Source organism: Mauremys reevesii, linkage group 2 (assembly GCF_016161935.1).
Source record: "Mauremys reevesii isolate NIE-2019 linkage group 2, ASM1616193v1, whole genome shotgun sequence".
Lineage (NCBI taxonomy): Eukaryota > Metazoa > Chordata > Testudines > Geoemydidae > Mauremys > Mauremys reevesii.
This window is the reverse complement of record NC_052624.1, coordinates 18072911-18085442: the sequence shown is the minus strand read 5'-3', so window position 1 is coordinate 18085442 and position 12532 is coordinate 18072911. Positions and strand designations below refer to the sequence as shown.

The 12532-nt window shown below is 42.1% G+C and overlaps 1 protein-coding gene across 44 annotated transcripts in view; it reads right to left on the bottom strand.

Annotated features, from left to right (window-relative positions):
- DPP6 (dipeptidyl peptidase like 6) overlaps positions 1-12532 on the bottom strand; it is a 714691-nt gene that overhangs the window by 185841 nt on the left and 516318 nt on the right. For all 44 annotated transcript variants that reach the window (XM_039524563.1, XM_039524587.1, XM_039524562.1 and 41 more), the window contains one exon: positions 3850-3902. In XM_039524563.1, coding sequence (XP_039380497.1) covers positions 3850-3902 — 53 coding nt within the window. The remainder of the gene's footprint in view (positions 1-3849; positions 3903-12532) is intronic.

Sequence of the window (12532 nt, the reverse complement as noted above, 5' to 3'; positions counted from 1 at the left end):
TATAGACCATAAATCAGTCCCTTCATTAAAAAAAAAACACCTAAAAACTTCTTAACACCCGTGGGACAGAAATCTGAAGGGAAATTTGGCAAATTTAGGGCTTTTTATCCTGAATTTACCAAAATATCTGTAGAAAGCTGAGATAATGGGAGGGGAAGGGAAGGGAAGGGTTTAAAACTCTGCCAGGATTATTTTCCTTTCTACTTCAGCCTTATACTTTGTTTTTAATAAGATCCTATGGGGCTTATCTCTGCTATCATTTATCACTCACTCTTCACAAGGAGCCCAAACCTGCTTCTCTTACTCACGCAAACAGTTTGATATACTCCTATCAGTGCCTTTGGAGAAGTAAGGGTTACCAGATCAGGACATTTCACACACTATTTGCCAGTGTCTTCACTTGAACTGTATATCATGAACTAGAGATGGACCCAAGTCAAGCTCCCAACTGGAACACCCCTGAACCTGGGGAAAGTTCAAATTTAAAGCCAAACTTTGGTGGCTCAGATCCATCTCTGTTGCAATCATAACCAGGATCTGCAGGAAACCAGCAAAAAAATCAGTGATTTCCCTCAAAAAATGCAATTTATGGAGAGAATTGAATTAAATTAATGTCATGTTCTTTAAAAGTGGTGACACTAATTGGCTCCCTTATTAGTAAATCCCAGCACAGGCAGCAAGGGCTGAATGAGCATGAAGGCTGAACTGCCTACTCCTCTCATTATGAAAGGTCAGCGCTGCAGGCGAGGAAGGTGGGTGAGACAGTTTGGGGAAACTTACACTGGCACAGCCTATGGGGATACGTTCTGTGGAATTCACATTTAGAAACAAGAGGACTGAGATGGGCTGGGGTCACAGCTAATGTGGCCACCTAGGCTCAATCTGTGGCCACCTAGGCTCAATCTGTGGCCACTGGCTTGGAAGCATGATCAGGCCCCAAGCTCCCCAGCTGGCAGCACATACTAAGGCTGCCTCTTTTTGCAGCAGAAGTAGGGTGCGCTGCACCTACCAGGGCTTTGGGGGAAGGACATGAGAGTGTTCTTGGACAAGATTTGGGGCTGAGCAGCTTTCCAGAAGATTTATCGTTTTTACTGTCTGCAAGCTGAGGTAAATGATTATTTGATTATTTAAGGCTGGTGGCTAGTGACATTAATTTGTTTGCATGTTGGTGCTAAAGCTGCTGGGTGGTTATTGTAAGTTTAATTGCTGTCAAGGCGCTCAAAGCGTTTACAAGAGCTTTGTTCATTAATGTCAAATCTAAAGGAATACAATAAAATAAATACTCTTCTCTAAGGCAGGTGTGTGTGTGTGTGTGTCCCTGCCAGGCCAACAGCCTCCCCTCCTCACCCCCACCCAGTGTGATGTGAGAGTTTTGTTCTCTACATGAAAGCACCGCTTTTGGGTTGTGCATCATCTTTCCTTGCCTACTATCACCCCGCTCAGTTGGGATCACCATTAAACTATACCCACTAGAATTTCCTAAATCAAATGAAAAATTCCAAATATATCACTAGATTATAAATTCCCATTCAGTAGTCCTACTCAAGGGATGCATTTACAATGTACTTATTCCACTATCGCATCATGCAACATTACCCACTGGGGGAAAAAAATCCAACAATTTGCTAGTTGCTCTATAATGCAGATAAAAATATAAGCTTGCAAGACCTACATACACTTACACAACCTGACCACACTATGTAATCAACACATTTCATAACGCCAAACAGAGCAATACTACCAATTCTCTCCATTAAAATACCTTCCTGCTCCACCAACACATCATACTATGAGAAAACAGACAGGACTCTGACATAACTCAGTGCCTCCTGGCACTATATTCCTTTCAGAATCTTCACTTCACACTGAACAAATAAATGAAATCAAAAGTATTCATACAACAGCATGCTTCCATTACAGAACAAAATAAAAATTCAATATGCAATGTAAATTTGGTGGGGTTGATGATGAATGATTCTGTGATAGTAGGGAAGTGCCTGGATTCACTTTTTAACAATTGTTAATTTAGAGAGTTTCTAACATTTTGGGATTTTTTAAAATATATATATGTGCAGAATACAGAACTTCTGTAAAGAAAGCATAATGATGGTTCTTGGCTGTTAACTGGACATCACTGAAAGAAATTCTCAATGTGAACTCTTTTTTTTAATTAAGTGGGGGAATATACCGAGATATCTCCGTGACACAACATCTGCACATTACCAGTGTTTGAAAGAAATGAAACATGATGTCTGTCTGTCAGACTGAGGTCTAAATCATGCTCTTAGAGTAAGGAATTTATTTTCAAATCTAAAATCAGAGAGGCCTTTAACAGGAAAACTATGGCCCAGCTTTTTAAAGTTATTTAGGTGTTGCTGCACTCAGCATTACAACATCTAACTGATTTAGGAACCTAAATCTCATTTTCAAAAGGCACTAAGGAGTATAAATTGCACCGGCAGTCAATGGGATTTAGACTGCTGAGTACCTAGATCTCTTTTGAAAATGATATTTAAGCTCCTAAATCACTTAGCATTGCCATGCTAAGCACAGCAACACCTAAATACCTTTAAAAATTTGTGCCAACATGAGGAAATTCTTTCATGCTTGAAATTTTATATAAAGTATGATATTAATAATTGCTTTCCAAGAGATAATTATAAATACTTTGTATTTCTACTTTCCTGTTACATATAAAAATATGGTAGGATAAACATACTGAAAAATGTAAAACCAATTTTTGGGCCACATTGTGATACCCCCTTCCTTGTGGTTGGTGGTAACTTATTCATCAAATACTCACTGACTTCAGTGGGGCGTCATGTGGAGAAAGATATTATAGAATATTGGAATTCAGCACTTTACAAAAAGGAATGTAACATCTCTTCTCCTCCCATTTTGTCTACTTAGACCCTTATCCTGCCAAAATTTATGCAACTGTTCGCAGGATCCTGATTCAACAAAGCACATAAACACATACTTAATTTCATGCAGATGTTTAAGTTCAATTGAAGTAAACAAACCCACAGAAGTCAGTGGGACTTAAGCAAGTGCTTTGCTAGGTAAGGGGCATGTAAACGCTAACATCCCCCTACAACCTGTATGTTACCCCCAATGACACAATAACTGACACTTCAAACACTTTGTATCGTTTATTTTTAAATATTCTCTAATTAACTGACTTCAACGAAACTACTCAGGAGAATACCATCAGGCACACTTGCATGTCTTTGCAGGAGCTGACTTATAGGTATGCGAAACACTTACCACTTATTTGGACACTCTATATAGGAATAATAAACCAGAGAAAGAATACAATGAATAGCAAACTAGGGCTTCAGTTTGAGAATTGCACTTACAATAGTCTAGTAACAGCAAAGTACAGGGCTATTGTAGCTCCCCGTTTTTGCTGGTAAACATTTGCACATGTGACTAGTAGCCTGTGTGATAGTCAGAGCACGCAAATTTATGTTCACGTCCCAGGTTTTAGCTATTTATACTACATTCCAGCCAACAACACGAAAACAAGGCCCTCTCGAGGAAGTGGACTACTCTTGTTTCTTTCAGGTTATGTGCTCTGTTTTACAACACACCGTACATTGGATGCTAGACTGCTGCACAGGATTAGGGTGACCAGACAGCAAGTGTGAAAAATCAGGACAGGGGTCTGAGGGGTAACAGGAGCCTATATAAGAAAAAGACCCAAAAATCAGGACTGTCCCTACAAAATCGGGACATCTGGTCACCCTACACAGGATTGTTATAGGCAAACCATTAGTTGTATCTTCTATTACTTCGTAGCATTTTAAATTGCTGTGTTTTAAAAATGAAAACTGAATTATTGCTTACCCAAAAGGTATTTTGCTGAGGACATAATATGCCGTATACGAATGCTGATATACCTGCAAAATGAAATTTAAAAGAAAACAAGATTAGTAATGTAATCTATGTTAATGGAGCTCTTATCAATGCAAAGTCTAGCATCTTATGGCAAGGGAGCTGTTATGAATATTTTGTAATCCATACTGGAAAGGAACAATAAATTAATTCACCTAATGGTGATGTGTGATATTCATCTCACACCTTGTTAAAATGTTTGGCAAACTGTCTCCATCCAGATGCTCTGTGTTGTTGCTATGGCTACCAGGTCTTTGATTAAGGTAGGGGTACATGCTCCGAGCAATGGCTAAATATAGAACAAACATTAATGAGGACACCTTGGTCAGTTGGAGACAGGCTACACGGTTATAACAAGACACAGCAGGGATACAGTATCTACTCCGTTTTATTCCTCCATAAATCAAGCAGGGAATAAAACTCACTAATCTCAGTGAATGCTGCAGCATCCTTTCGTGGCCATCGGAGGAAAGCTGACTGACTTTGGACTCAGCAATGACTTAAGGTCTGTTTGACCCCGAGAGATGCTGAATAGCATCTTCAATGCTCACTGGCTTTTCTGGGCGGTGAGGGCACATTAAAAAGTCAACATTTACCCACAGAGACCACTCCATGGCATCTGGAATACCACTCTGATTTCAATGTCTAGTTTATTCGCCGCCCACCATTGCTTGTAAAGCACTTGAACTTCGTCGTAGGTTGAGGGAGAGGGACCTCTTGAATGGTAGCCCCTGTATCCATACACAACATCACTATACCTATTATCCTGTACAAAATTTCCTGACTATTCCAACAGATACCCTTAAGGGTGATAGAAGCCTTGATGTGACCATAACACAGACCTACTGCTATCCTCACACGCTAACTTAAATCTGCTTGATTGTGATGCCAGAGCCAGGGCCACAGAATACAAGATGATGCTATAGAATTGAGGAGAAGCAACTGCAGAAATCGGTTTAAAAACTGGCTGCAGTATCTAGCTGTTTCCCTTCCCTGTCTTCTTTATCCTGCTCCTTGTTTTGTTCACGTTGTAGACAGTGATTAATGGGACAAAGTCAAGTAGGTTAGGGCAAAAGGGTCGGTTTCATCATGTAAATTACAAAATAGATAGTAAAACAATAATAATAGAAGAGCTTTGTGAAATTTTTAAAAGTGAAAGTGTGAGGGCTAACATCTTGCTTACCCCAATAGGGATTGAACTGGAGACCTCCAGAGCTGATATGAGGATTTGCTACAGCTTGAGCTAGCTTGATGCACATGGCTTTAACAGACCTCTTCTGTGGATTGGGCAGAGAGGGAAACCTAATACACACTGATTACTGGGCTACCAACACAGACACTCCTTTGTAGCAATTGCAACCCAAACATTGCAGCCTTGTGCTAGTGAATGAAAGCCAGTGAATAAAAGCGGGAAGCAGCCATCAGGGTGTAGAGGGAGCTGTCTCCCAAAAGCTGGAGGTATGACACCGGACCAATATCTAATTGGTTATAGATGGCAATCTGCACCTTCTGTCTCTATTCATTCATTCCTTTACAGACACAAACTCCTTCAGGGAGTATCACAAAATCAGATCCTATTAATGTGTGTTAGGAGTCTGCCTCTCTGATTTACTTGATAGATATGCAAAATCACTTGAAGCTTAGGCAACTACCTTGTGACTACACACCTGAGAAGGCTCAGGAATGCAAATTATTTTGCTGCAGGTTCACATTTATTTATGCTGAACGTGTCCGGTGCAATGCTAATTAGTGTTGTATTTCCCTCCCAGCCCTTAATTCCATTAAGTTTGCTGAGGTCTCCTCAGAGATCACCAAGTTTAAACTTGGAGAGCTGGAGTGTATCTGAAGGTAGCATAGGTCCCTAGGTTTTACTTTAGTGTTACTGAAGTTATAAAGCTGTTATGATTCCCCAAAGGGAAAGAATGTGAATAGCGAATCCTGAATACAAAAGGAGAAACGCTGCATGGAGCCATACTGCAAAATCCTGGCACAGCTAGGCTAGAAAGCATTTCGGAAATGTCCTGTAAGATTTTTCATGTGACGTCAGACCAAACTGTCCTCAAAATAATTCCCTTCAAACCTGTATTTAAAACTACCAGGGGCCATAAATAGTGAGCACTGTTCATCTTTAAAATGCCTCGGAAACACTAAATACTCCTGCAAAGCCTCTAGGAAGGGGAAAAAGTGGGGGAAGCAGGTTAAGTTCAGGACTAGAACATAACCCTCTTGCTTATTAACACAGGCAGGTTTTCAAACACGACAGGATTATCCTGTGTATCTGAAGACAGTTGAAGTACCAGTATGAGCACTGTCAGGCTCACACAAAGGAGGAGGAGAGAAGAGGACAAATGGAGCGGGCAGACAAACAGCTAGGGCAACTGCTGGGAAAGGCATTGGCTAGTGCTTTTTCCTGTGGTTACTATAGAATACGGGCAGCCCTGTTAGAGGGAGCAACGCTACAGCAATTAGCAGTGTCTGAGGCACAGAGGTTGTTAAGTGCAGAGAGAGACAGAGATTGAGAGGGTAAACTGGGTGGTGTGGGGAAAATGGGAGTGGAAGGGAGCTCGTAAGGGAGCAGCAGAAGCCTGCACCTTGCAGAGGGCCAAATGGCCAAGCCTGCTCCTGCTCCTCCTCCGCTTTATTATCTGATTGTCATCACACCCCCACTCAGGTCTGAGACCAACCCTTACAGATGCACACAGGATCATCTTTCATTAAAGAGAGAGACCAATCTCTCTCTGCCTTATGAGTCTACCACGCTACATTGGCTTTACCTGTGGTGTGTTCTCTCCTAAGGGGACTTGCCTACCAAGCTCACTCATGGCAGCAACTGTTGCTCATGTAAGCCACCCCATTGAATCACTGACATCAAAGGACTAGTTACAAGAGTAAAGTTTGCAGGAACAGGTCCTAATTGTGCTACTTCACCTCTTATCCTTAATAGACCATGGGCCCAATGGCTCTGGTTACTCCCACTGTCCCATACTTGCTTCGATTACACATGGGTAGGCATATTCCTAAAACAGAAAGGGATGCAAAAGAGACCGAATATAATACCTTGGTGCAATATGAAATAGCTGCATCTTTCTTTGGTATGAGAATCAGAACTAAATTAGTCCAAAGTCCTGGGAGAATGGCTAGAGTTATCTAATATCTCCATGGAAATTTCTGTTGACTGCTGATGGAATTTGGAGCAATTTTCTTATTTACCTGCCAAAATATCTTCCACAGGGCAAAACACCGGACAGAGCGACCTGGAATCAAAGACTCAGGCTTTGTGGCTGGCCAACTCTTACAAGTTATTTCCTATGTGTTCAAATTACATGTTCCAATAAATGAACAACTGAAGAATTTCTGATGATAAGTATCAGACTTTCCTAAGAGCATGGACATGAGGGAACCCTCTCCCCTCCAGTGGTCAGTTCACTTCTCCATTCACACAGGTTGGCTAAACTTTGACTTAGAGGGACAGTATAGTTTAGCGAAGTGAGTGACAAAGGGAGAGCCACGAACTCATTAGCTTTAATCCCAGCTGTGCCAAAGACTCACTTGGTGGCTTCTGGTAAATCATTAAATCTCTCTGTCTCTCAGGTTCTGCACCAAAACAAGGAGAAGAGGGGAAGAGGGAAGATAATGCTACTTATCTGCTTCCTTGGGGCATTGTGAGGAGTTGCTTTGGAGCTCTTGGCCCTGATCCTTGCCTAAACCCAAGCAGCTTGCAGCACAACCAAAGATAGGGGTGTGTGAAAAGGGCTTGGTTTGAAGCAACCTCATTTTACTCCCTAGATCCTGGGCTGGATATGTGCCAGGCCATTTCCCAGGTGTAAGTAGAGCAGGCTTAGGGCTGCTCTACTTTACATCTGCTGCCAGTGAGCCCAAGGAGGATCAGGCCACAGAAAATCCTCAGCCAGGTTCCCTATGCCAGCTGCAGGTGGCATAGAAGTTACTGTGCCATCAAAGGATCTCCCTCTATTGGGCTGATCATCCTGTGGCCAGCTTTTCCACTTCTCATCCACACTCATCCACAGCAACAGCCGCATGCCTTCTTCGCAATGGTACCAAATGACAAGACAGATTCAGTACTTATGGGCCTGAAAGGCAATTATTTTATCTAAAATTCAGAGATGTACAGATCTGACTAACTGCTGTCCTGAAACCACTGACTTCATTTGAAACATGCATCCACCCAAGAGTAGAACTGGTCCTGATACTGGGAATGCAAAACACAAGAGGATATAGGAACAGAATAGTCACTTTGCTAAACTCCCATAATAAGGAGTAAGTGAGGAGAGCCAGGGGAACAAAAGGCGTGGGAAGCACCTTCCAGACCCTAGCACTGAGGAATAGGGTAGTGTGTCTATAATGTCTCCACAGAAGCTCTGGGCCAGCAAAGCACTTAAGCATGCGCTGCTTAAGCACATGAGTAGTTCCATGGATTTGACTTCACCTATTCATTGAGAGTGCTTAAAGTTAAGTGCTTGTTTAAATGAGGTGTTGGACTGGGGAGCCTATAGCTTTTGCTCCTGCCCCAAAACTCATCACAGCCCCAGAAGCATCTGATAGTGCTCCAAGGGTCAAAAGGAGGGTATGACTCTCTTTTCCTCCCAGACTCTGGCACAGATAGCTCATCTCTTCCTGCTCCTGTGCTTCACAGTTAGGTCATAGCTGCCCCTAACATGGGTGTGTTTCCACTCTTCCTGTCATCCAGTACAGCCACACACAGCCAGCCAGAATCTTGCTATACAATGGTTGTTTCCTTTCCGATCATCACTGATTTTAAAGGTTTCCTAACCTTCTTTAAAAATGCCACTAGAAGATTTTAGATTTCTCATCATATAATTATATCCCAAAGAGGAACATAAAGAGAAAGAAAACCAAATTAAGAGATCAGACCACCTCCCAGAAAGGAAATGGTTAGAAGAGAAGGACAGAAGACTGATCTATTTTCCGATATCTCTGCTGCCATGCAAGGGATTTGCTTTACAGATGGAAAAGTAATCAAATTTCAGAGAAAAATGAATCATTAATTAGAAAGATTCAGAAACAAAACAGAAACAGAGTAGCTGAGGATCAGAAAGTGTCTTAGACGCCAAGGCTCCAGGGTATGTGTAATATCTGCCCATGAGAAAAACATGGAGCACAAACTGAAAGGCTTGAGACTCAAAGCTGAAAACACAATTATCACCTTATAAATGGAAAAATTACTTATTAAGAATGTCATCGGGCCAGTTTAAAAAGGGAAAATCAAAGGCGTGGTAACTCCCCAAATCCTGCTCAAATACGAAACTCACTAGGCTCCTCCAAGGGCAATCAATTATCTTACTCTTGCACTACTGGTCATTGAACTCACAAGTCCAATTTATTGGCAGTTCACAAGAGGAAAAACATTTTAGTAGGAAGTTGGGGAAGTGGTGGGAATCTTTCATTTTCATCTTGGCTTGAACAACATAAGGAGACATTACCTAGCAAGGATCTATCACTTGCTTCAGGAAAGGGAAGAGTTTGTTTTATATTATAGACCTCCACCTGTTATGTTAATTTCTATCATGTTTTGTAAACAGCCTTCTTGCTAGCATCAGCAGTAACCAAGATTTATCCGAGGAGTTTACTTTTATTATACCGTTTTATAAGTGGTAGGCTGACTCGGCACAAACAAGACACGGATGTGGTCAGCAAAGGTTTTCTTCCAAGGATGTCCATAAGCAGAGATCAAAAAATTTAACAGAAAACGTTCTCAAGTTTGGGATTCAGCCCCGTCCCCATCCTCCCATAGGTAGTTTCTCAAATAGTCCATCAGAATCCTAACCCCAAGTAGATGAAGGGAATGGCTGAGTTGAGATAAGCCCCTGGTGTTCCTGAATGCTGGTCATTCTCATAATTAGTACCATTGTTATTTATTTATTTATTGTGTTTTACACATGCAGGAATAACCTCCTCCCCCCCTTTTTTGTGTGCTTCCTTCGAAGATGATTGCATGTGAGCAGAGCTATGCACCTGGGTAGAATTCATTACAGGCTCAGGGCCTTGGAGGTGAATCCTCTACTTCCTCTCCCGCTGTTAGTCTGGTTCTTTGAAAGGACATGATTTGGCCCTTACAAATGAAGTGGTGGATTTTTAAACCAACAAAACCGGAGTTTGGGAGAAAATGCCAGAGGGAGCATCGCAATGAAAAAAAAGCCAATTTCTGGAAAGGCCCAAGTTAGATAATTTCTGTGAACATTCTAAATACTCACCAGAAACACCATGGCGTCAATAGGAAATGAGGGCTTAAATGTTTTTAAATGATTAACCATGAACCACACAGTGCTTTTCTGTGTGAATGGCACCACATTTCTGTCAGCAATAATGAAGAGTAGCCCCAAAGAATAGATTCACTCTGAATCCTCATTGGACCCAAACTATTCTTGTAATCATCTGTCCCGTTTCCTCTCCAATGAGACAAGCAGTACAAATAAAGCTCAGATGGTGTGTGAAATGAGCTGCTAGAACTGCCAGCAAAGTCCTCCATTAATATCTCTAACAAAGTGGTTTGTCAGGAGAAGGTTTATATAGTTCATTTTTCCTGTCTTCACTGCAATTGTACAATGCAGAAATGAATATATCAGTGTCAGACCAAACATACGAGGCTCTGGCACTTTAAGAGAGTTAACTTTTAATACCACTTCAGAGTGGACCTGATAGCCCGGCAACAGTAACCCACACTGTGATGCAAGAGACTCAGGATAAAAAATGCCTTGGGACATTTCGCTCTTTAGGCCTGTGGAATGAAACTAGGCTCTGAAGCTGACAAATTAAAAGTACCAAGAAGGAGAAAAACAAGATCATGAGTGGGGCACAGTGACAGCATATTTCTCTGGTGTACTAAGGGACAGGTGGGGGTGCAAGGGACCTGCTTTACCATCTACTAAAGGGATCAACAGGAGAACTGTGTTCAGAGAGGAAATAAGATCCGGGTGCTAGTGGTAGGTTGCATTTCACTCTGTTACACATTATTAAGACTGCCTCCACAGTAACAACCAGTTCACTTTTCTATTGTCACATCTGTTCTTGAATCAATCAATCACCAAGAAGTAATATTGGGTTGTTACTTCCTGGTGGTTTAAATCTTCCTGCACTGAAAAGACTAATTGTGAGATTTAAAAAATCATCGCAGTTCCTCTTCATTAAATTCTTTAAAGAATTGGAAGAAATCAATGCACCCCACTGGGTAATATTTCTGTATTTTTATACAAAGATAACACAAAAGGCTAAACCACCCTGTGATCCCATTGATTTTAATGGGACTGTATGGGCTGAGACTAGTCAGTTCATAATTTGGACCGTTTTTCTGTTTACTAACCAAATGTGAATGAAGTCCTATTTTCGTACTGGCTATTGTGTGTTACTTCGTAGGCAGGAAAGATCCAGTTTTGTTAACTGGACATTGTAACCATGGCAATGTTCTGTTAAACTTTTAACCTTTTCAAACACATAAAATGCAATTACATTTTTCTTCACGCTTTCATACATGAATGACTTATAACACTAGGCGCAACTTCCAGTTGAGGCATTTCCTACTGCTTTGGAGATGGCTCTCAGCTTCTCCTCTAGATGATGACAGATTGTGAGGTAATGGTCTTTCCATCTATCATTATTATCGGATCAAAACACCTTTGCCATTTTACCGCTAACAAAAGTTCCATAAGAACCTTGTTTCCTGCAGAATCCAATTCAACTATGTAAATATTTACACCTTCTACAGTCACTGCAATCCAAGAACGTGGAATCCAGGGAAGCTCTGCTATTTGAACGGAGATAGAGCCAATAGATAATTCCATGTAACTGGAGGCTTTATTTGCACCTCTCCAATCTTTCTTATTTATCACGGTGCCTCTCTGACGTGTCACCTTTCCTTCTGTGGCAGAGGATTCTGCTTTTTCTCTGCACCTGTGACAGGGGTGTACAAACCCCACACGGAGCAACAAGGGGTTAAGGAAATACTCTGGGCTCGCCTGTAGTAAATATGCCAACTAGAGAAGGAGTTAAAAGGCAGGGGAGCAGCTCATTTGGGGGCAGACCAGGGAAGAGAGCAGACCGGCTACTGGCAACTCCAGGAGAGATGAGCTGAGGGAAGACAGAATCTCTCCCTAAATAACTGCCCAAAGGGCCCTCCATGAGGGAAGGGAAGGCCTGCTGCAGAGACAGCCTGAGGGGAATATAAACTCTGGACTTGATTGAGCCCCTTTATTTTCTGTTTGGATTACCTCAGTGGAGGAGGCAGTTGTTATCCAAGAGCAATAGGAGAATGACCTGCTACACACAGCCACCAGAAGGTGCCTTGGGCTGAACAGACAACCCTCATACTGCCTTACCCCACACGGCAACCTTGGGACAACAGCAGGGAGGTGGGTAGGAAGTGGCCCAGGAGGACCACCTTAAGCATCCTCAACTTTCAGACCACTGATAGCCCTCAAAGGGCCCTGGGTCAGAGCCTGGTGGAGTGGGAGGCCCAGGCTTCCCTACTAACAACCCCCTGCACATCAGGACTAAGCCCTGACCACTAGGAGGCACTTCCCTACCAATCTACGCCTAGCGAGGGCCATTACAGAATTCTATTTGCTTTTTTCCTGCCCAAGTAATATATCCCTAATTACTA